Raw genomic sequence first — 25,097 nt, 5'->3', positions numbered from 1 at the left:
ATAACTTGTCCGGCAGACGAACTTACTCGTACATCAAAGCACGTGATTTTATATTACTTCTCTACTGTTTCATTTGTTGAACCGCTGGGGGCGCTGTCTTCTCTACTGAATTCGTTATTTCTGCTTAATAGTGCTGGTGCGTAGGTGTGTTAATTTTGTCATGGCACTTCGAATGAGTAGTATTCGCCGGTTGTCCCCTAGTTTATCAATGTGGAGGTAAGGTAATAATTAATGCACTTTAAAAAATAAAAGTGTATTGCTAGTGATGTCACTCATAATAGAATCCATGCAATGTAAATTTATTAACATACTAACCAGTTGTGAGGAAGTCATATGTATCTCTTGTATAGCAGTGTTTGGCTATTTATAGAGAAACAACCAAGTATTTCATCATCATACAAAGTTATCCTTTACTTTTAAGCTATTTATACATAGTTTAGTGTATGTGAAATAAGTGTGTGTATGTTGTATTGCAGTATTTGAAATCTCTGCATAATAATTCCAAACAGCTTCAGAAAGCTCTTTCCTATAGAAGATGATACAAATTTAAATAGCAGGACTTTCCTTATCTTTTAATGCACTGAGGTAACCAAGTTTGTGCAAAAATAACAGTTTTATTGTATGCACAACTACTTTATATTTAATTGTGCTCTATCGGTTATTTTTATTTAATTTCATATTATTGACTTACCGACTTTGTAATGAGTATGCATTTTTTTTTCTTCTTTTGCAGATGCCCTCTCCATTGAACAAGTCAACACTAATAAATTGTTTTAGCTGTATCTGATGTTTCCAGTTGTGTTAAATCCACTGTAAACATCAGGAGAGCTTACGTTTACTTTTGTTATCTAAGCTTTGAGTGTTAACACTAAGAAGAAAAATCTCAACTTACTTTTAGATACAGACAGCACTGCAATTTTGAATACTGAATTAGCTGTCAGTGGTGCAGGTCATTTTGACTTATTTCTACTGAAGTGTTTGAAACGTTTTTATAGGAAAGCATGATGTTTCAAAAAATGGGGGAATCAATGTTATCCATGATATCTTCGAAGGTATCATATATGGACGGAGCTCTTTTCAGTGGGCAAAAGATGTGTTTCAGTGGGGTAGGTAAATGGAATGCTTCCCACATACCTACCAGTGATCTATTAAATCCACAAAACTATTCATAACTTTAAGGAAAGGAAATTGCAGACTATTTTTGCCCCAAGAATAAAATAAAATTTATTAAAAAATGTAAGATTCTTATTGATTTCAAGATTGATTTCTCTTCCCATATTTAATCTGCCCTTGTGCATAGTACAGTTGATAGGATCACTGTCCTCCTCACAGTAAGTGGAAAAAACTCATGTTCGAATCCCTTCGATGATGGGAGGAATTTTTATGAGTCTTTTTCACAATGTGGCTAAGTTATTCAGTCTTGGTTGAGGATAGCATTGTTTTTCTCCCGGAAACTCGGGTTTTTTTGTCCAACAAACAGAAAATCAACCTCAGAACACATGCATGGTCTGAGGTTGCTCCGTGTATATTGTGTAGACAATATACGTGGAGCAACATGGCCTTAACCACCGATGCTCCTAAAAATGGAACAACGACATTTAATCTGTAGAAAAATTGTCTCAGCAAAAAGTTGTATTGTGGAATAATGCTAGTATTATGTGCAATAAATGTGAATGTCAATGTTATGCTGACAGTTTGTGTTGTAGCATTGTTTCATTATTCAATGTAATAAAAGGCTTGCCATATGCAAATGCATGACAGTTTCATAATTTAATTGTGGAATACACATTTAAGTAGCTTATATGCATTGGGCTAAGGCATGCAAAATGGTGCTGCAATTGCCAGTTGTTATGCACAAAACAAAACAAATCATTTGTATGATATGCAAGTACACGTGTTCTACAAATGATAGTCTTTGTGAATGTTTATTGTGGCTAATAGTGATTGCATTATCACATAACACAAGTTTTTGCTGAAACTGGCACCAGCTTTCTACGGACTACATGGAAGAGTGGTACTCTATTTTTTTTTTTTTTTTTATTATTAATTTTATTTTCTGAATTCACATTGTTTCACGTGTTATGTTATTTAGTGTTTTCCAGTGTAATCATGTTAGCTTTGCATCCTTTTCTCTGATACTGTAATCCACTATATAATTTGGCCTATTATTCTGAATTTCTCTGTATATATGAATAGAAGATTGTAATAACTTTGTATACTGTGTCACTAAATTAATTGTTTAAGAGCTGTTCCATTGGATGAAAAACTGTTGATATATTTTGTATAGAATATTCTTTTAACTTTTTTTTTTTACCTGTTTTTATAAAATATAGACTGGGAATACTAATCCCTTGAGAATATTCTTAGAAAGATTGTGAGTAATTAGATTCTTTGAGTATAACTTGCTGGTAGTTATACCCTCTGTAGTCCTTTGTAGGTAAAATTTCTTTTCTTTTGATCTTTTCCTTGGAAATTAGCTGCTTCGTAATAATTCATTAATTTTCTTTTTTTTCTCCTTAATTTTTTTTAAAATCCTGGAAATTTTGTATTTAAGTACTTGGTGAACCAATGGTTTGGTTAGTACAAGATTCTTACCCATGGAACTTTGCGACAAGTGATACACAGGTCTGGCTCCTTCCACTTCTTTGCAGTGATTGGCTGTTAATCACCACAATTTTGGATTAGAGTGAATGGCATTTTGCTGTCTGTTCCTGTGTGAAATTTTGTTTCCTGATTTAAAACCAGTGGCAGAGGGGAAATTTTTCCCTATTATCCCCTTTTCGGTGCTGGTTTAAATTAGGAAAGTAATTTTCCTCCCAGGATTGGATCATCCAATCACTGTGAAGCAGTGGGAAGAGGTAGACTTGCCTATCACTCATTGTCACAAAGATCTGTGGGTAAGAACCTCATACTGAAGACTAACCAATAGTTTTATAAAATGTTTTAAAAAACTACTGAACATACTGTTTATCATTTGCAGTGAGATGGTTAATTAAAAGCAAACGGCTGCATATTCTAGTAAACAAGATGCCATATGGCTTAAGGTGTTGATGTTCTGTAAAATCAACAATCAACAACTGACTATTTAGTAGGCAATGGTTAGCTATATTTATTTACATTCATATGTGTAAACAATGATTTTACAACTAGAATTCCCAGAACTGCTTACTAATCTATTTTCATCTGATTTGGGTGAGGTGATTTAGAATGTTGATTAATTTGTTTAGAATATGCTCATAAAATTTCCCAGTTATGGATAATGTATTGAAACTATGTTCCTTGTTTGGAAGTACATTTATGATAATAATTTCTCAGCAATGAAATATGGAAGGTCAAAAAAAAACAGTAACTGGAATCTTTGAAACTGCCAATTTCAGTGCTTTTGCCAACTTGCAAAATCTGGTCCAAAACTAGTTCTTTTTTTTGTTCTAAAATATTAGCAGCTTTATTTTATAAATGCTATAAGATTATTAATTAACTTTAAGTGACTTGGTTGTAAACCACATACTTATTAGGATGTGGTTTACACATACATGGCTAAGACTTTTTGCTTTTTCACATCTTTTAGAAGAGCTCTCCCAAATATTCAAATTTTTCATTTTACAAATAGAAAAACCAACCGTGAAATTTTCAGACAGTATAACAATGTCTTGTGGTCTTAACCCTGTGTTAAGGTCCCGAAAATCTGAAATTCCTTTAGAATTTCAGATTTTCAGAATGTGAAAATTTGAAATATTTGCAAAAAAATAATTAAAAATTGTTCTTTTTTTATATATATCACTTTTATTTTCAATCTTTTCTGAATGCAAAAATATGAAAAATTCATGTCCTATTTTAAAAACATTTTTAATTAATTTTTGAAATTAAAACTCCCTTTAGGCCTGTTGCAAGTGAATACAAATTTAAAACTGCACACCTCCAAAAAAAAAGCCATGAACACAGAGCATTACCGATTTGAGGAAAGCATACAACAGTAAATTGACCTTGCTGTTGATAACTGTACATGACAGTTGCCAATCAACACATGTATATAATTAGATTTAACTTAATAATTTTTCCTAATTGTGGGATAATTAACAGACATCTAGAATTTTCAGTGGATAATTCAAAGAAAACATTTTCAATAACTATTAGGAGTTTCAGCTGTGTGGATGGAGTAGATGAAGAATGAACTGAAATATTGTCAGGGTTAAATCTTGCATGTTATCCATAATATCAGCCTAAATTGCTAATATGATTTTATTATAAACCGCATCATCAAAAAAGTTAATCCCCTACTTATTTAAAACTTAACACAAAACTGTGATAACTGTTTCAAAACTAACTGGTCTCTCATCAGAGTGAAATAAAAGCTCCCAATACACATGAGTTTTACACCTTTTTAACTTCTAATAGTAAGATGTGTTTATACTGCATAGCAAAGCAGTAAAGGTTACAGAGTTATGTTGTGAGCAAAAGCCCAAGCCTTAAAGACAAAAATCAGTCTCTGTCACTAGAGGACTGAAGTGTTCTAGACAGAAATTGAATGCAGAAATGCGTAGTTTTAATTTAATTATTTAAATATCTTTGTTGAAATACAGCCCAACTGTTTTGCTATGTAAAGTAACCATGGCTCAGTATCAAAGATATACAACTTTTTGTTGTGTGTTTAATTTGAAGTTTTTTTTCTTAATGTACCATAGGTAATCACTTAGGCTTAATGTTATTCACTGGTCAGCATAACTTTGCTGTTAGAGGTCACCCATTGGCTAGCAAATGACCAAGTCTTGAGACAGCAATGGCATCTTAGGTGTATTATAAATAGTAATGCCAAAACATCAATCAATATAAATTGTTAATAAACAATTTATGTTAATTCATGGATGATTGATGGGGTTCTGTCTAATGGGGTTCTTTCATAAGCTGAAACTTTGAAGTTCAAAACTGTCTATCACTGGCAAGACTGGAGTAGCTAACGACAGATTGAACGCAAAAAAAAGTGCTTACAATTTTCCAATTGTTCCAAGTTTTTTTTGTTCAAAAAAATTTAATAAAGAAGCAATTTAATTTTATTTGTGTCACTGTTAGACTTTTCATTCTAAAAGACTTTTTTTAAGATTTTTATTTGCATTATTTTTAAATATTTTATTATTTTGTATTAAGATAGTTCCCAAGCATCATAATTAGAAAAATATTGACTCCTTAAAATAATTTAGTGTACCATTAATGACCTGAATAAAACTGCTCAGAAAGGTAGAGATATGGTCTGCCCTGAATCCATCCATCCAGCTTCTTGATGTATACCAAGCTGTTGCCGACCAGGGTAGCCAGGTGGGTAAAGTGCTTGCCTGGCAACCCAAAGGTCGCGTATTCAAATCCCTACTTGGGCTTGGATCAGTGTAAAATGTAAATACTTTGGGAGGTGCATTATGGCCACAGAAGTCTATGTGCCAACAACTAACAAAAAAAAAAAAAAAAAAACCCCAAGCAGTTCAAAGAAAAATGTATAATTTTTTTAATTGAAATTTTCAATTTCTGATACTGGTTCTTTTTCCTTTTCAGTCAAAATCTATCGTCTCAAGGAGAATGGGGTAGTGGATCAGGAAAAGTAAGTTTGTCTTTATTGAATCTCTCAGGTTAGTTATTTTTTTCATTGCCATGATCTTTTCTAATGTAATCGCAACCAATTTTGGGAGCAGGTACTACGTGTGATGGAAAGGCTCTAATGCATGCATTGCCAGTAAGATGTCAGTGTGCACAATGCAGTGTTACAATGAAGCTCAGTTTCTTTAGTTGGTTCATTTCAAGTATAGGTAAAATTAAAAACTAAGAGCTTAGAGAAACAACTTTGATTTTGTTTGTTGGGAGTGCATTCAAAGAAGTTTCTCACTTGGGACCATTTGGCCTAAAATCAGCTTTGAATATATAATCATGAAAACTTGTATCCTTTCATGTGAGTCTAGTTGTTACTTAATTTTTTTTTTTTAAACTGCTTATTTATATATCTGCATTCATTGTCATCCAAATGTCATCGGTCCTTGAGGTTGTCACAGACATTCTCTCAGATATGCCAGACAAGCTGTACTTGCTACGTGGGAATCTAAAACGCTGATGGAGCTGATATTCGGGTGACACTCAAGTCAAGTGGACCCAATTTTGGCAATGTCCGGACGGTCTGTGACAGCCAAATCCTCTGCTTCCACCTTCATGATGGTGGGACTGTTAGTAATCCTGGGTATAACCTCCATGCGCAAGTACATGGTGGGTGACCATCCAGGTGTGAACCAACGTAAGCAGGGGTTGAGGTGTGGAGGAATGCCGCCCCCCTGTTACCAGGCAATACTAGGTGGCAGATGACTCTCATCAACCGGTGCAATACCACCACTTTGCTTATTGGAGGCTTGAAGTGGTGGAACCCATGTTTAGTCTCTAGAGCTAAGTTCCGGTCAACCCTTCCCTATCTCTTCCATCATGCAGTGTGATTGATGACTTTTGAGGTTATGATGAACATCGTGGCAAGATCCAATATTCCTTACATTTCGAGGGTACAGCTCTAAAACGGTGCTCGCAGGCCGGCCACTAGTTAGTACACTGGACCGAACCTATTGGTAACTCTCTAGGAGGCTTCCAGATCAGCTAGTGTATAATCTTGCTACCTCTACTCTGCCAGATAGTGACTGGAGGGAGTCCGAGTAGTGTGTATTCGGGGAGCATTGTTGAGGCCACGTTATGTTAAGGATTTGGGTATATTCTTACCATGTGTATGCCATATCCAAAATTTCATTACTTCATACAGCATGTCCCACCCACTTTTTCTTACTATTGAATACACCACGAATTGTCAAACTAATAGAGCAAGCTTATCTGCGAAAAGATCTAAACCTCCCAAGCACTTCCTAATTCATTTCACAAATATACGTGGTCTAAATTCTAATCTCAACGATGTCCATTTCCACTTGCAGTCTGCCAAACCTCATGTACTTTTTCTGACAGAATCTCAGTTATAGGTTGATTCAACTACTGCTCATCTCAGATGCCCAAGTTATTCGCTGTATGATTCCTTTCGCCTCAAAGGTGGTACTTGTGCATATGTCCGTTCTGATATTTCCTGTCAGAGACTTGGCAATTTGGAATCTCCTCTCTTTGATCTTCTCTGGCTTAAAATCTCTCTGCCTCATTGTGTCAAATTCATCTGTTGTCTCTACCGTTCTCCCAACTCCACTAATCACTTGGAACTCTTTGACTTCTTCCTCTCTTTGCAACTTGACTTTCTCCAGTCCAACTTTCCGAACAGTGAGGTAATTTTCCTTGGTAATTTTAATGTTCACAACTCCAGCTGGCTTCCGTTTTCTAGTCACACCGACCCAGCTGGTCGAGATGCTGAGGCTTTTGCAATTAATAATGACCTTGCACAGCTTGTTCATTTACCTACAAGAATACCAGACAATCCTAATCATACAGCCAATACGCTTGATCTTTTTCTCACAAACAACCCTTCTAAGTACACGGTCGAAGTGAGAGGTCCTTTAGGCACTTCAGATCACAACTTGATAATTGTCTCTTCTCCAATGGAACCTTTATCTCATGACTACTTAGAACCTCGTGTTGTTTGGCAATACAAGAATGCAAAGTGGGGTGACCTGCGAGATTTCTTTTCCTTGGTCAGATTACTGTTTCAAAACTTCTGATGTCAACGTTTGCTCAGATCGTGTCAGTGAAATTATTCTTGCAGGAACGGAATCCTTTATCCCACACTCCACTTTAAAATCTCGTCCCTTATCTAAACCTTGGTTTTCCAATAAATGTGCTAAGGCTGTTCAAGAGAAGAATGTTGCATATCGTAATTGGCTTGTTTCTAATTCTTCAGTTTCATTTTCTGCCTACACCAACGCTCACAACAAATGTAAAGCAGTTATTAATCAGTCCAAACTAGACTTTGAACAGGCTAAGAGTAGAAAACTTGCTCCTTGCCCTAATGGTAGCCGAGCATTCTAGTCTCTTGCCAAAGCCATTGGCCGCAACGTTTGCCCATCTCTGCTCCCACCTCTGTCCAAACCAGATGGTTCTGTTGTCACTTCAGCCAAGATAAAGCTGACCTGCTAGTGTCCCATTTTTCTTCCAACTCATGTATTAATGATCTTGGTAAAACACCTCCCACCATTCTCAACACACTCCATTCAATGCCTCCTGTGGTCTTCCGTCAAAAGGATGTCAGAAGGATTTTGACAAATCTTGATGCTAAGAAAGAAAGCTCCAGGTCCTGATGGTATTTCTCCACTTGTTCTCAAAACCTTTGCTCCTGAACTTACTCCTATTCTATGCAACCTTTTTTTTTTGCTTTCTTATTCCAAAGGTGTTTTTCCTTCTGCTTGGAAATTTGCTCATATCCAGCCAGTTCCTAAAAAGGGTGACAAATCCCTCCCATCCAATTATCGTCCCATTGCAATTACTTCTACTCTTTCTAAAGTAATGGAGAAATCAATTAACTGCCAACTCTTAAACTACCTAGAAACCTTCCATCTGATCAACGATCGCCAGTATGATTCCGCCAGTGTCTATCCACTGGTGATATTCTGGCTTATGTTACCCATTTATGGACTAATTCAATGGAAAGTTTCAGTGAAACACAAGCAGTTGCTCTTGACAACTCAAAGGCTTTCGATCATGTTTGGCATAAAGGTCTTCTAAACAAGCTTCCATCTTATGGTTTGCCAACTGTTTTTAGTAATTGGTTATCCAGTTTTCTCTCTGATCGCTCACTGAGGGTGATGGTAGATGGCTCTCTGTCTTCTAACTTCTCCACTAATGCTGGTGTCCCCCAAGGTTCAGTTCTTTCCCCCACTCTTTTCCTCTTGTATATTAATGACCTTCCATTGACTGGAAATCCTATCCATAGTTTTGCCGATGATAGCACATTGCTTTCCATTTTGAGAAACCTTGTCCTGCTCAATCAGCTTCAACTTCTCGAAAATCTGCTACCAATTCCTTAAATGCTGATCTTTAGGTAATTCTCCAGCGGGACAAAGACTACTTAGTTGATTTCAACCCTTCTAAAGCTCAGTCTTGCCTTATATCTCGCAAAAAGGATTCTTCTGCTCCTATGCTTATCTTTAGTAACACTCCGATTTCTAGGCAAAATGATATATCTCTTTTGGGGATTACTCTGACTTCTAATCTCTCTTGACACAAGCACATTACAAATATTGCTTCCTCTGCATCTAAAAAACTTGGTTTTCCCTTTCGCTCTCGGTGTTACTTTTCTTCCAAACAGCTGCTCACTCTGTATAAATCGCAAATCCGCCCTGCCATGGAATATTGTTCCCACATCTGGGGTGGTGTCCCCAAAACCTCTCTCAGGCTTCTTGATTCCATTCAGAAGAGGGCAGTTAGGTTAATTAATGATTCATCTCTAACATTGTCTCTCGCTGTCTCATAGACGTACTGTTTCTGCTGCATGTCTCTTCTACAGATCGAGTGTTGCCATTCGAGGTGAGCGGACGCGCTTAGTCAGGGCTCCTCAGTTAAGTGGTTTACCTTTGGATAGTACTTTTAAATATTTGGTTTATTTAGATATTGTTGGATTATTTTGTTATAGGTTTTCCTGTAACAGTTTGATTTTAATAATATTATATATATATAATTTTTTTAAATTTAACTTTCATTGATATTTATTTAATTTTATAATGGTAGTTACGAGATCTGCCTTAAACACGTCACAGGGTATCGTGACTCACACGGAAATAGCCGATGGTGATTTATGGGTGAGTCATGATTTAATCCGTTGTGGAACCTGTGGAATGTTTTCCAAGGTTGACCTGGTGACTAATCCTAGCTCACCTGGGGATTCTTTTCTTTGTAATCGATGTAAGGAGTGCACCGATCTTAAATTACAATTTGGTGCACTGATGGAACAATTTGATTCCCTGAAAAAACGGGTACTTGCCCTCGAGAATAATGCATCTGGGAGCTCGTCAGGGACTCAAGTCTCCAGCAATCTACCAAATGATGCACACCCGATTCGAGCCTCAAAACAGAAAAACCGAGTGCAAACTACTCTGGTTAAAAAGGACATTGTTTTATTAGGAGACTCCATTGTCAGGGAAACGGGGAATATTTTTTGTAATAAGGATAGGTGGATTAGAACCAGGGTATGTCTGCCGGGAGCAACTATTGATGATGTCACCAACAGATTGTCAGATTTTAAAGGGGGTAAAGAGAATATTATTATTCATGTGGGGACTAATGATATTAAACGTACACGATCTGACGATTTGTTGGAAAAATACAGGACCATGCTGAGGAAATGCCACGAGCTAGGCCATAATGTCTATGTGTCTGCAATTCTGCCCAGACACGATAGGAGGGATTATATGTTAAAAGCCTTGTGGATTAACTCAAGACTTGAAGGAATCTGCAAGGCTTTCGGGGGGAAATTTCTATCAGCATGGCCCACACTTGTAGGTAGAAGGAATTTGTTTTGTAGAGACGGGATACACTTAAACAAAGGTGGTGCAAAGGTTTTTGCCAGTATTATTGAGGATACCTTAAAGGTTCAGGGAAACTGCTAGTTAGGGGGGAAGTGGGTAATACTGACACGCGTTTATCTGATAATATTGGTCAAAGTAACTCTTGCACATACCTCAAGAGTTCTTATCTGTTACCCCAATTGGACATATTATCTAGATGTTCTGGGGGCAGAAATGTTTCAAGTGAGCGAGTAGCTAATGCCAGGGAAGCGAGCCTAAAAAACTTCAAGGGTTGTGTTATGGTTGTTAAGTATACAAGAACAGCAAGTCTTAATTGTTTATATAGTAATGTTAGACGTGTCGTCAATAAAATGAGCGAATTCGAACTGCTGGTTAAAACAAGTAATGTGGACATAATAGGGCTTACGGAGACGTGGTGCCACCCGGAAATTGGGGATGATGAGTTTCAGTACGGCTTGTATAATGTATTTAGTAAGGATAGGGCAGATAGAAGGGGTGGTGGGGTAATGCTTCTTATCAGAAGCAGCATGAATGCAACGATAGCTGTCCCGGATTCAGACGTTTCACACGCTAGTATAGAATCGGTATGGTGTGAGATAGTTGGAAACAAAGGTATAATGCGAGTAGGAGTAATCTACAGACCAGGTGATTGTGAAGATTATGACAAAAGCCTCTACATGCAAATGGAATGGGCAAGTAAGCGTCAATATCTTATTATGGATGATTTCAATTTGCCTCTAATTGATTGGAGTAAATGGGAAGGAAACTCGACATGGGGAACAAAATTTTTAAATCAACTAGATGACTGTTATTTGTATCAACATGTCAGGGAAAGTACTAGAGAAAATAACATCCTAGACCTCATCATCACCCATGAACCAGATGACATAACAGGGCTGACAGTAGAGGAACCAGTAGCAGGAAGTGATCACGTAGTTCTACGGTGGATGATGATGAGAGAGGTAGCGGTAGTAAAAGGCAAAGGAATGGGTTTTAATTTCAGAAAAGGGAATTACGATGCCTTAAGGTACTACATGGCCTCTATTAATTGGGTAGATATCGCGCAGAGAATGAATACATTTGAACTGTGGTACGCTTTTAAAACATTAATCACAGATGCCTTGAATGCGTATATACCATTAAAAAAATACTCCAGGAGGAGGGTTCCAAATTGGATGAATAGTGAAGTTGCCACATTACTTGAGCAGAAAAAGGTGGCATGGAAAGGTTACAGAGCAATAAAAAGTACTGAAACCTATAACAGCTACAAGATGATCTGTAATAGAGCCACAGAAAGGGTTCGACAGGCAAAGGCAGTTTATGAGAAATCACTAGCAAACAGAGCAAAGAGGGGGGGATAAAGGATTCTTCACATATATAAATGCTAAGAAGAGCAGGACAAACCAAATCAGACCTTTACGTAAGGGAAAGGGGATAGTATTAAATACACCAGCTGCCGTTGTGGAGGAACTTAACAGTTATTTTGCGTTGATATTTACAAATGAAAAACCTTTTGTGGCAATGGGAAATTGTGGGAGCGAAGTTAAAAAATATGTATTTAATGATATTGAAATTTCGCAAGATTTTTTAATGAAAAAGCTTTCGAGGCTACAGGCCAGTAAGGCTCCTGGAGTTGATGGAATATACCCTGTAATCTTGAGGGAGGCGGCAAGTGAGTGCATTGAACCATTGAGGCTAATTATGCGAGCATCACTAGACTCTGGGGAGATTCCCTTGGATTGGAAAAGTGCAAATGTATCTCCCATACATAAGGGTGGCTCTAAAAGTGAAGTTGGAAATTATCGGCCTGTCAGTCTGACTTCAGTAGTAGGGAAAATCATGGAGGCAATGATCAAGGGTGGAATTCAGGATCATTTGGATCGAATTGAAATTCTCAAGGATACTCAGCATGGTTTTGTAAAGGGTAAATCATGTTTAACAAATCTAGTTCGCTATTTCGAAAGGGTCACTCACGAGCTGGATTTAGGGAATAATTTCGACATTGTTTATTTAGATTTCAGCAAAACTTTTGACTCAGTCCCACATGAGTGGTTGCTTTATAAGCTGGAACAGGTTGGAATCACTGGGAAAATCCTTAGATGGATAGAAGGATGGCTTCAGGGCAGGAGGCAGAGGGTTGTGATAAATGGCTATTCCTCAGATTGGGTTGAGGTAAGAAGTGGGGTTCCCCAAGGATCAGTATTAGGACCACTGTTGTTTTTAATTTTCATAAATGACATCGATGAAGGGATAGAGGGCGTGATGTCTAAATTTGCAGATGATGTTAAAATTGGTAGAGTGGTTAATGATCACTGTCAAGCTGAGCTTCTTCAGAGAGACCTAGATAGACTTCAGGAATGGTCAGAAAAATGGCAGTTTTGCTTTAATCCAACAAAGTGTAAGGTATTACACCTGGGAAACAGTAATCCCAAAATAACTTATTCACTTGGTGGAGTTCAACTAAAACCAGTACTAGAGGAAAGGGACTTGGGTGTTACGATACAGTCAGACATGAAATTCTCTGAGCATTGTAAACAGGTCGCAAGGAAGGCCCATGGTGTCCTATCGATGATCTATCGTACTTTTGCAAGTAGAGATAGGGATGTGATAATCCCATTATATAAGGCTTTTGTTAGACCACACTTGGAATACTGTGTTCAAGTATGGAGACCACACCTAAAGAAAGACATCGAGCTTCTTGAAAGGGTGCAAAGACGGTAACTCGCCTGGTGAGATCAGCAAAAGGGCGTCCTTATGAAGAAAGACTTCGAATATGTGGGTTGTAGAGTTTGGAAACTAGACGCCTTAGAGGAGATTTGATTGAGGTGTTTAAGGCTCTGAGAGGCATCAGTAAAATGAATGAGGACGAAATTTTCAAGATTATAAATGATGCTAGAACTAGGGGACATAAATTCAAGTTACGGGGGGAAAGGTTTAGATTGGATTGCAGGAAGTTTTATTTTAGCCAGCGAGTTATAAATTACTGGAATAAGTTGCCTATGTGGGTGGTAGAGGCTGACAGTTTGGGGAAATTCAAAGGTCATCTTGACAGCACCATGGGGTCAGGGAAGCGCATAGGACGATAGGTTTAATTTCCTTTTTTTTTATTAATTATTATTATTTATTTATTTTATTTTATTTTTTTGTTTTTATCATTGTTTTGTTCGGTTTTTTTTTTTTTTTTTTTTGGCCGGTGCAGCATAAGCCATAGGCTTTCTTGCACCATGTGGCTAATACTAATACTTCCATGATTGGCTTCTATAATTCCCGCTCTTTCTTTCAAAACAGTCCGAACACGTGCCGCCAACATCCATTTACTGTCCAACTTCAAACTCACAGAACCAACTTTTCATCTTCCTCGTTTATTCATTCAACTGCCGTTTTCTGGAACAACCTTCCTTCATACGTATTTCCTGAAAATTACAGTTTACCGAAGTCCAATGTCAACAAATATCTTCTTTCGTCTTCTCAACCTCCAACCCAAGCATGGTACTAAGTACTATAACTTCTAATACCTCTCGTTTTTGGGGTTACATAAAAGAAAAATAGATATATATATTATACACAGCGGGTGTATGGGTCATTATTGTAGTACGAATCTTCTGTTTCCTGTTAGATCTAGCTTGAGTGACTACGGTTCACGCCTGTATGACTACTAATATGGTGATTTCTTGTATTCTCTCAATTTTTTGAACTTCTCTGACCTTATATGGTCATCCCAGAGTATAAACAGATTTTTTTTTTTTTTTTTATTTAATGCTTGCATTATTTAATTTTGGGCTATTTTCATTCATTTTTTTTTTTTTTTTTTTTTTTTTTTTTTGCTTCAAATATCTGTTTAACTAATTTCATATATTTGTTTGCTTCACTTGCTTTTGATTTGATATCTTTTATCTCAAGATTTTTTTTTCTTGTTTTCCCCATTTGTAATATAATCTTGGCTTTGCTTCCATCAACAAGTTCCATTTATTTTTATTAAAACTCTGATTTCTGAAGATTCTAATTATTGATAAATGTCTTTATTTAAGGAAGTTTGGTAATGAAATTTTTCTATTCAGATGGCCCAGTTTGAAGACTTATAAACATGAACTATAAACAGTAGTTTAAAATAGGCATAAAAAGTGTTACAAACAGCTAGTTTCATCTTTTGACTAATTTCTCCTTTGCTCCAAATGAATTTAACTGATTTCCTTTGCTCCAAATGAATTTAACTGATTTTCTGTACTTCCAACTTTATTTATTCTGTTGTTTGTCATTGTACTCTCATTTAGAGGTACCCTCTTAATTTTTTGTTGGCTGTCCTAACTTTTGCAACTTTTGTTTTTGTGTAACTGATTTCTGAAATTCTCTACAGCCTTTTATAACTTTTTTCAATTTCCACACTAAGTTTTGGCATTAACTTACATTACATTTTTAAATGGCCCATGAAAATTATAAGAGGTGGCAGTAAGGTGCAGTTTGCCTCTAAGCTTAACCTTTAATCATTTTTCAATTAAATTTTCCATCTTTATGTTTATATGCATAAATTTTAAGATGGAAAGTTTGGTGTTGAAATTTTTCTATTCATATGGCCCAGCTGAAGACTTATAAACATGAAACAAGAGACTTCTTTATTATCTTAGAAGGAGCAGTAGAAATTAATGGTAAAGAAAGAATAGTATTGGTAAAAGAATTAAATAGCAGGGTAGGAAATGAAAACTAATGTATAGATGTATTTTTGGGAAATATGGAAAGAAAGATAAATCTAACAATAATGGTAAAAGGCTAAATGTATTGCACAAAATTTATTTTTGTGTAATCCATACTTAGTTATGAACAGTGTACTTCAGCATAACATAGCTACGAATTTAAGTGGAGAAAACAAAAGAAATCAGAAAACAAAATTAATTATATTATTGAAGAAAAGAACCTTACACAACTGGATAAAGATACAAGGGCATATGGAGGATTTGATATTGGGATCATCTTATATTGAGAAAATTAAAAATGAGAAAAATGAGAGGCATGAAATAGTTTTAAATAATGAAAATTAAAAATCTTGCAGAATTACCAACAACAATTAAATATAGAAATCTCTTTACTGAATGACTAGTTAAATGATGTTCCTGATGAAGAATTTAAGGGAATTGAAGAGAGGGAAAAATTTAAAAGAGCTTTACTGGAAATTATAAAAGAAGCATGTGGAGAGATATTCTAAAGACTGGAAATTTGGAACATTATGGTTTGTTATTTGGTTTTTAGGAGCATTAGCAACTAAGGCCATATTGCTCCGGGGATATGCAGTGGTCATTCCCTGACCTTTCCGCATCCTCCGTATTTGGTGGTCATGGGCTCAAACCCCGGGTCTAATCAAGAAACGTGTGCTATGCACTGCTGCTCCTGCTCACCTGGCTACGGAGGCGCTGGAACATTATGGGTGACTGAAGAAGCATAAATGGCAACCAGAGAAAGAAAAGAAATAAGCAGCAGATTTTTACAAATAAAACTAATGAATCCTAATTAAATTAGAAAGAAAAGTGCAAGAGGTATGATATGTGTAAAAGGGTTTAAAGTAAAATCTCAAGAAGATTTTGGAAAAATGTTTTTGTATTTATTTAAAAATATAATAAATGATAAGAGTAAAATTAAAACTGAACAGAAGGTATTTTAGAATTATCAAGTAAATAATTCTAAAATTATTTACTCCATAATTCAATTTGATAAATAAAGGAGATGAAGACATCACTGAAGATGAAAAAAAAAGATTGAAATGGGGAAATTTTTTTTTTTTTTTTTTCTTTCAGTGGAGTAGAAATGATCACAGAAAATATCAAGTAGAGAAAGGCAGCAGGTGTAGATGAAATTAAACCTGAAAGCTGGAGGAGAAGTCATGGTGGGTTATATGACATTATTTGGAGGTAAAAGGATAAGTTTCAGTGGATTGGAGAAAATCATTAATTGTACCATTACAGTGAGCTCCTGATTTATTAACTTTCATTATTATGAACAAAAAAATTGACACTATTCAGTTTGAACTTGTATCTCAATCTTATGACACTTTTTTCTGTGATTTCATAAGACATCACCTTTTAAAATTAAAATAGATAGGAATAAAATATTTTCAGCTTTTATGTAGCTACTGTATTTAATGTATTTAAATTTAACGTATACTGCAACACTATTTAAAGTATATTTCAGTGACCCATACTATGAAGTTCATGTGATGAAAATTAAGATTTAGATTTTGGCCCATTTCAATTGGGAGCTTGGGTGCCTTGCCCAAGCTCTCGATTGAAATGGTATTTATTTGTAGGATTTATTTAAAGATATAAATATTATCAAGGATAGAGGGAAGGGATTTTACTTTTGTAAAGGTGACTACAATGGTCTTACAGTCTAAATTCTTTTCACTGAGACTAGCTGATGATAACTACAGATTCTAAATGGGAAGTAATTTTAGAAGCTAATATGCTTTTTATACCAACTAAGAGGTATTATTTAAAATTTAAAACCTAAATGGATGTCAGATGAACTAGTGGCACAGAATAAAAATGGATGAGATGATTATAAATTACCAGGGAACATATACACTAAGTATACTCTATTTTGCAATCAAGTTACCAAGGGGGTTAAGCGAGCTAAGGCAGATTATGAAAAGTCCTTTTTGCTTATGTTAATGCTAAAAGGAAAGAGATGGACCACATTGATCCACTAGTTATAAAATGACATAACTGTCGATGATCCGGTTCAGGTTCTTGACAAACTGAATAAATATTTCGCATTTGTGCGAAGTGTGGGAAGAAGTTTAGGGATGGGAATACCAGAAATATACTGAATTCTAACTGGGAACTAAATGATTTCATGATGACTGAGAGGCAAGTGGAAAGAGAAATTGCTGAAACTAAAAGTAAATTGATAGTTCAGACTGATGGATTCTTTCCACTTATATTTAAAGAAGCATCAAAATAAGTTAGCAATCCTTTAGCCTTGATTATGAGAGCATCCTTGGATTCAGAGGAGGTTGGTCCTGGATGCCAAGCAGTTTTCCTAGTGTGATTTACTAGTGTCTTTCTAGTGCGAGTACTAGCTTTTAAAGTTTTTCTCTGCTCACAACGTTACTGCTGACCACTTGCAACATTACTGCGACCTCCACCATATTACTGCTCTCCTACTCTTTTGATTTCTTGGTCACTGGTTGGCACCATTCCTGCCTCCAATTGCAATCTGATGAATGTCACTGGAATTAAAAGATCAAAAAATCAGGAATTTTTTAAGAATTTTTTAAAAGATCAAAAAATCATTCAAGCAAAATAATCAAAAAAGATAGTGAACTTGTTCCTGCTAGACACGTTATTACGCTTGGTACGCCAATCTTACTATCATGTATCAAAGCTGGCAGAACCTCCATTTAAATATACATCCCTATATACTCAGTCCATTTATTTTATGCTTCTGTCCTCGCACAGATAGCTATCCAGTGGACCTCTGAAATTATTCAAACTGTCTGCCTCAGCTACCTGCAAAGGCTACTTGTTCCAGCAATAAACGACTCACTGGCTGAAAGAACTTCCTACGATCTAATCTAAACCTCAATCCCTGTAATTTGAAATTTATGTACTTTAGTTCTGAAATTCTTTATAACAGTGAGAATTCCGCTTTCGTTCATTTTACTAATCCCTCTGAGGTGCCTGGTTGCCAAGCTCTGTAGCCTACATACTCAGTGTCTTTCCTTATACAGTCATTCTTCTGTCGATCTCACCATTCGAGTTGCCCATCTTTGGACCCTTTCAAGAAGCTCAATGTGTTTGTTTTTTCAGATGAGGTCTCCATACTTGAATACAGTATTCCAAATGTGGTCTTACAATTGCCTTATACAGTGGGATTATGGCCTCCATATCTCTACAAGATAGTGTTCGATAAATCATCGCTAGGACTCCATGGGCTTTCCCGGCATTCCTACAGCTAATACATGCAGAGATCCAGCTTCGATCTAAAACTCCTGGTGACTCTGGATAACTTTGAGTAGATTGTACAGTTTCGTACTGGTGATGCAATTTTCAGGTGTCTACCTTATCAGCTGTCGATGGTAGGTTATGTGCCTATCAAGGTCATAATGGGGAATGAGGATTCGATTCTGGAGAGGGAGCCAGAGAAATACCTACCACATCCAAGGAAGGTGGCTTAGTGATAGTAATCAGTGTGTGCTACTTCAGGAGGATCTAGATAAATTAAACAGATGGGCTATAAAATGACAGTTGAAGTTTAACTGTAATAAATATAAGCTACTGAATTTGGATAGCAGTAATTCCAGAATGACATGCCATTTTTTTGGTGGTACCAAACTCAAACTAGTGGAGTATGAAAAAGAACTAGGGGTAATTGTGCAGTCTGACAAGAAATTCTCTGTGCAGTGCAAATAAGTTGCTAGACCAGGTCATGAGGTTCTTTCAGTGATATACAGGAACTTTGCTTGGTGGCAAAGTTTCTGTATATTATTGACAGAACTATCCCATTGTATAAGGCAATGGTTAGATCTGGAATATGGAATATAGGTTTGGTAACCTCATTTTAGGGAGGATAGGTCTGTTAGAAGGGTGCAGATATGAGCAGTTATTAGTTGGGGTACAGAAGGATATTCTCACCAAGAAGGACTGAAATTCAGTAAATTGCAATGTCTGGAAATTAGGCATCTGCAGAGTGATCTAATGAAGTGTTGATGGCATTTTTCCTTTTTATGGGATGAAGCATGCAAGGGACATAAATTTAAATTGGTAAAGGATGACTGTATAATAGTAGTAGTAGTAAAGGTGTGTGATGCAAGAAAGCAATCATATGAGCTTATTGTATCATCAGCCAAAAAAAAAAATTTCACACATCCAGTCTCTAAAAGTTTGTCCATTTCCTCCTTGAATTTATTTAAGCTATCAACTTCCACAATGACAGATGGAATTTTGTTCCAGCAATCAACTACCCACTGGCTAAAGGCAATTTTCTGCATGTCTCTTCTACAACTGTCTTTCCTCAATTTGAATTTATGCCCCCTCAGATTTGTAATCTGAGCAAGCAGAAGAATCCCATCAGAATTGAGCCTGCTCAAAACCCATTCAAGGCCTTATACACCTCAATCAGATCACCTTGCAGGTGCCTAGTCTCTAGACCTTGCAATTTGCAGAACTTTAACCTTTATTGGTAAGAGGACCCCCTTCGTTTCCCTCACCATTCTTGTTCTGAAATTTTAATTCATCGAAACAACAATTGTTGGAATAAACTTCCACCTAGTGTAGAGGTGGGTAGTTTGGATAAATTTAAGGAAGGTTTGGATAAATTATTGGAAACAATGGGCAAATGAAATTTTTTGTTTTTTGTATTATTTTTTATAAATTTATTTATTAAAAACTGAAAAATATCTTCTAATTTTTCTCTTTGATAGGGAGGTGGATCTGGTGGATCAGTCAGGTAAGACCTGGTTTTGCAATATTAATGCACTTTTTAAAATATGCACAGCTAATTTTGCTGTACTGTTTAAATTTAAAATATTTGTGTGATAAATTCAAAGTTAATGTAGCTAAAAACATTGCATCTTTCCAGCACTAAGCTAGTATTTTAGATACTATTTTTGCTGTATTTCTAATATTTGCATTCTCTGTGACAGTATAGAGGGCTTATAAGAGATGGCTCATTACTATTTTGTTTTTGTCACTCATTTTTGGAGTCCTGCATTTGAATTCTATCTGATAGTGAAGGAATTCTGCAATATTTTAAAATAGTGAATATACTCTATACTCACAGTAAATTTTACTGGCATAGCCATGCAATTCCTCTATGGCCCTGCCGGTAAAATTTATTGCAATGGCTAGCATTGTTTTCTCTTCTGAATACCCTCTTTCATCACATCTTAATGCAAGTGCATATATGTTCACATGCACATATATAGTTCAGTTCTTGCAGTCATTTGGAATTCTTTTCTTTTTGTAAATTGCATGATTGAACAATACCGCATTACTTACCTCTTTGGGATTTGCTGTGTACGTGTCTTAAATATATTCAGTCGTGTTTTGTTATGCCTTCATTTTTGAAATTGCAATGCTGCTTTACGCTACTATGGATATCAAATAAAATCTGTGCAAACCAAATGTTACCACTGATAGGCTTCAAATATCAAAGTTTAATTAAAATTGTGCTTCTGTAGTTCTTGCAAAAATGAGAGATGGTAAAGATATAGCATGCTTTGTGATGATTGATGATAAAGCATATTTAGTTGACGCTATAGAGATCTAACCCAAGCACAGGTGCAGTTATATCCTTCCTTAGTTCAAGTGCAGCTTACATGAAAGTGCTCCCTGTTCTGTATTTAAAGTTGGCCAGAATAATTCAAAGCAGTTTAATTTTTTATGTCGCCATGTATTTTCAAACTGTCACGAACAATTGATTTTTAAATTTTTTTAATATAAACGATCCACACGGGTATTTTATGGACACTGTCCTTGCTCATGTAAGTCTTGCATTGATTAAGACTTGCTTCAACAAGCACAGATCATACTTTATGCCCCTCTCAACATTGCTGGCATCTTGCCAAAAATGAACAGAAATGTATAAGTTAGTATTAGTACAGTAGAGCATCAGTTATCCAGAATAATTTGTGTCAGACCTCTTCCAGGTAGCAAAATTTTCCGGATAATCGAATGTAAGGTAAAATTAAATAAATTCTGTTATAATGTATTAAGGTAAAAGAAAAAGACTAAATAGTGTGAAAAAAAATGGATTTATTTAATTAAAAATAAATAAAATAATTAATAACTTATACATAAAAATTTGCACATTTACATACATATGTGTGTGTATTCAAATAGGTATGGATGAGTATTTTACAAATTTTATGTGGAAAAAAATTTAAAGTAATTTCAATTTGATTATATTGCATTCTTCCTGATTTTCTGCCAATTTCAGTGCTGTTTCTTTTCATTGACATTTTACTGAAAAAAAAAAAACTGAGAACAATAATAAATTGTGCAATTTACAGCCAATATTACTGTATTCTTACTGAATCTGAAACCTAAAATGAACAAAATATGAAATGAAGAGAATAAAATGTCATGGAAAATTACTAAACTCTATTACTTGTGATTTCGAAGAAAACACACATTAGTCCTAATCCAACATTTCACTGCATGTACAACATAAAAAAAAAAACAGATAGAAATACTCTTGTAGCATAATAAACAAATGTCTCAAATACTACCATTGATAAAAAGAAAAAGAAGTAAAATCAGCCTTTCAAATTATTCTGGATAACTGACGTTCTACTGTATTTAGTATTAGTGATGACATGTGATGCAAGAAAGTATCAGCCAAAAAAAAAAAAAAAACCCCTTCCCACATCATCTACCCATTCCCTCAAATTAGTGTTTCCTTGCATTTATTTTAAACTACCCACTTGCTGAAGGCAAATGTCTGCGCATCTGTCCTTCAACCATTGTTCCTCAATTTGAATTTATGCCATCAGCATTGAGCTTGCCCATTCAAAGCCTTAAACACCTCAATCAGATCACCTTGCAAGTGCCTAGTCTCCTGACACTGCAATTTGCAGAACTAAAGCCTTTCTTGGTAAGACTACCCTTTTGTTCATTTCACCAATCTTGTTGCCCTTCTCTGCACCTGTTCCAGCAGATCTAATTGTTAATATTCATTAAAAATATTATGCTTACTGCAGAATACCAGAATTAATTAACCAAACATAGCATTGTGACATTCACCACTGCACTACTGTAACTATTTTTTTTTTATGATAGTATTTCTGAATTTCTAACAGTTATTGATGCATATCGAAATACATTTGATTGAGGAATACTAAAATTAATATTTGTGTCACTATAGAAGATAATTTTTTATCTCAAATGGCATCAGTAGCACTTTTTGGAAGGGTATGCCATTCTTGGGTTAAGAATGAACCTTAAGCTGTTATGATTATAAAAAATTAATATGACGTGTCTTCTTCATTAAGTCCTTCATTAAAGGACTTTTTTTCATGAGATTTACATTTAGAAGAACAGTTATTTCGATCAGTGTGATTAATAAATTTCTATGCTGGTCACTTCAACTAAATATTTAATTCTCAAACCTGGATGCTTTATAGTGAGAAATAACAGAACTAAAGAGCATCATACAATCCTGTCATCATCTATCTATATGCAAAAAATATTTTAAGTACTAGGAGCATTTCCAGTAGACTTTGAAGCAGTGGCTGAAATTTGTGTTCTAAAGCTGTGGTATGTCTGAGTTTCTGAATGATACAGTGGCAACTAAGATAAAATGTAATTATCAACCTTGGATTCCATTACATATAAAATCAGTTTAACTTAAATATATATGAATATGTGGAACATTCATTGATCAGTTTATACAAGATTTGTATAAAATGATCAATGTAATTATAATTGAAATAGATAAAGGTAACTTTTATGGCAAGAAAATTCCTTTTTTTTTTTTTTCAAAATGCAGCAAATGGAGGGAAAAATGTTAACTTGGCAGTGTTTGCACCCAATCAAGCCATTAGTAAGTGTTAATCTGTGCATAAGAGAGTGAGATTTGGGACTTCCTAGTATAGGAATATTCTTGTGCCTGATGAGTGAAGGTAAAGAAATGCACATATGAAATATGTTTAGTGTACAATAAAAAGATGTCATAACATACATGAGTATAAGTAATGCAGTAAACTGAACCCATATGAATTCATATTTTGTTTCAGGAGGTGGGTTTTGCTGTTACATTATTGAGTTGGTCAATAATAAAAATATAATTTTGACAATCAAATGAGTTATGCTACTGACAACATTTTGAGAACTACTTTTGGCATGTATTTATCTTTTTCTATGTAAGAACTATTTACTTTTTGTCTATATTGTCTACAGTTCAGTTGACAATAAGCCATTTTAGCATGGCAAAAGTCAAGGTAAACTTACTAATTGGAGTATTTTTTTTCAACAGTTTTAAGAATCTCTTAAGTCTGTTTGGTCACCTTTATCATAGTGTATACTGTATCTGCCTATCTGACTGATCTTTCATCTGCTCGGGAATTTTCAGTATATTATTAATGATACTGTTGTAGTCTCAAGAAATATTTGTAAACATTTTTGAAGCACAACCTGTGCTCCTGTTATCTGCTACCCATACAGAATTTTATGAATTTCAGTGTCAGGTGTTGTAAGAAGGGGATTTTGGTCTGCATAAAGATATGTGCCTGTTTTAAAGCACTTTGGAATGGCCCATGCCAATATCGTTGTTATTTTGTCTATACCATTTACAATATGAATATATTACTAATAGTTTATAATTTTTAAATTTTCACTTAGAGATGCTGGTGGGAGTTTTGGGAAGATGGAAGCTGCTCGAGAAGAGGAATACTTTAGAAAACTGGTATGGATATTTTATTACTCTGTGTGCATACACTGCTAATTTGTTTTATATTTCAGTTAAACATTGAGTTCACTTTCTAGGGGTGCTTTAGTATTAGTATTTTTTTAAAAAACAATACAAATGAAATATGATAAAATTTCACTTTCCATATTTAGAACTTTTTTTTTTTCTCTCAGCAAAAAGAGCAAATTAGCAAACTGAAGAGTCACATACATGATGAAATAGATGAACATCAAAAGGCAATCAAGGTGCATCAAGAAGCTATAGATCGCCATAAAAAGAAGATGAAGGAACTTCAGAAAGACGATGACTAAACCTTGAAGATTTTTTAGGAAACAAATTATCTAGATCTCTTTAGCAAGAAAGACTTGTTTTGAAACTTAGCATAATATCTACAAGACAAATAATTAGTACTCATTCAATCAGTTTTATTTTTTTAGTTCAGTAATTGTTTTACTAAAATTCAAATGTGTTCAAGATGTGCTACCATAAAAGCTTGCTATTGGTTCTTTTGTTTCTTTTCTTTTTTTTTTGTTTTTTAAATATGGTTACTTGGTAAATTTATGTACATGGTAATAGAAGTGCAAAATACATTGGGATTTCAAATTTATATTACTCTTGCCATAAATATGACATTGACAAGTAAAATTGATCTTGTCTTTGTGATATTTAGATGTTATTTCCCTTCGTAGTTTGTAATAGTTGAAAATGCACTGCTTCCCAGATTGAAATTTTCTTTCTTGTGTTTGAATGATGTTGGATAATTACTTTTAAATAGTGCATTTATTGGCAGTAAATAGTAGATTCTGTACAGTTCTTTAATTTTTATTAAATGTGCTAAATGATTAAAAAAAAAAAAAAAACAGGAGTAATAACATAAGTTGTAGTTATTTTTTATTAGGCAGGAAGCAAAATAAAATTCCCTTAGTGTACTTTGTTTTATTTTATTAATTACCATATTTATTCATATAAGTTATGAAATAATATAGCTATATGAGGGATTTCCAATTGTTAAATTTCAATGGTTTATGATGGATGCATGAATTATGGCATATGTAAAGCAAAGATCAATTCTGTAAACAGTTTACTTTAAATCTACTATTAGATTTATTAGATTTAAAGTTATTAGATTTAAAGTAAACTGTAAACAGTTTACTTTAAATCTAATAACTGTTTACATTAAATAAAGATTAGGGATATCTAACAAAACCTTAACTTCATACATTCTTTAATTTTTCG

The 25,097-nt window shown here is 34.9% G+C and overlaps 1 protein-coding gene across 1 annotated transcript; it reads left to right on the top strand.

Annotated features, from left to right (window-relative positions):
* Positions 1–100: 100 nt before the first annotated feature.
* Positions 101–24,715, top strand: LOC150077805 (ATPase inhibitor mai-2, mitochondrial-like). The gene is made up of 5 exons (XM_090384220.1): positions 101–216; positions 5,542–5,587; positions 19,876–19,901; positions 23,795–23,858; positions 24,035–24,715. Exons 1-5 carry the CDS (start codon positions 161–163, stop codon positions 24,170–24,172), a joined length of 330 nt encoding a protein of 109 aa, XP_090240346.1. The 5' UTR covers positions 101–160; the 3' UTR covers positions 24,173–24,715.
* The last annotated feature ends 382 nt before the right edge of the window (positions 24,716–25,097 follow it).

The sequence above is a fragment of the Mastigoproctus giganteus genome, chromosome 11, assembly GCF_048544385.1.
Source record: "Mastigoproctus giganteus isolate SK-2022 chromosome 11, ASM4854438v1, whole genome shotgun sequence".
Taxonomy (NCBI): domain Eukaryota; kingdom Metazoa; phylum Arthropoda; class Arachnida; order Uropygi; family Thelyphonidae; genus Mastigoproctus; species Mastigoproctus giganteus.
Note: the sequence above shows the minus strand (reverse complement) of the source record. Positions and strands in the feature narration are given on the sequence as shown.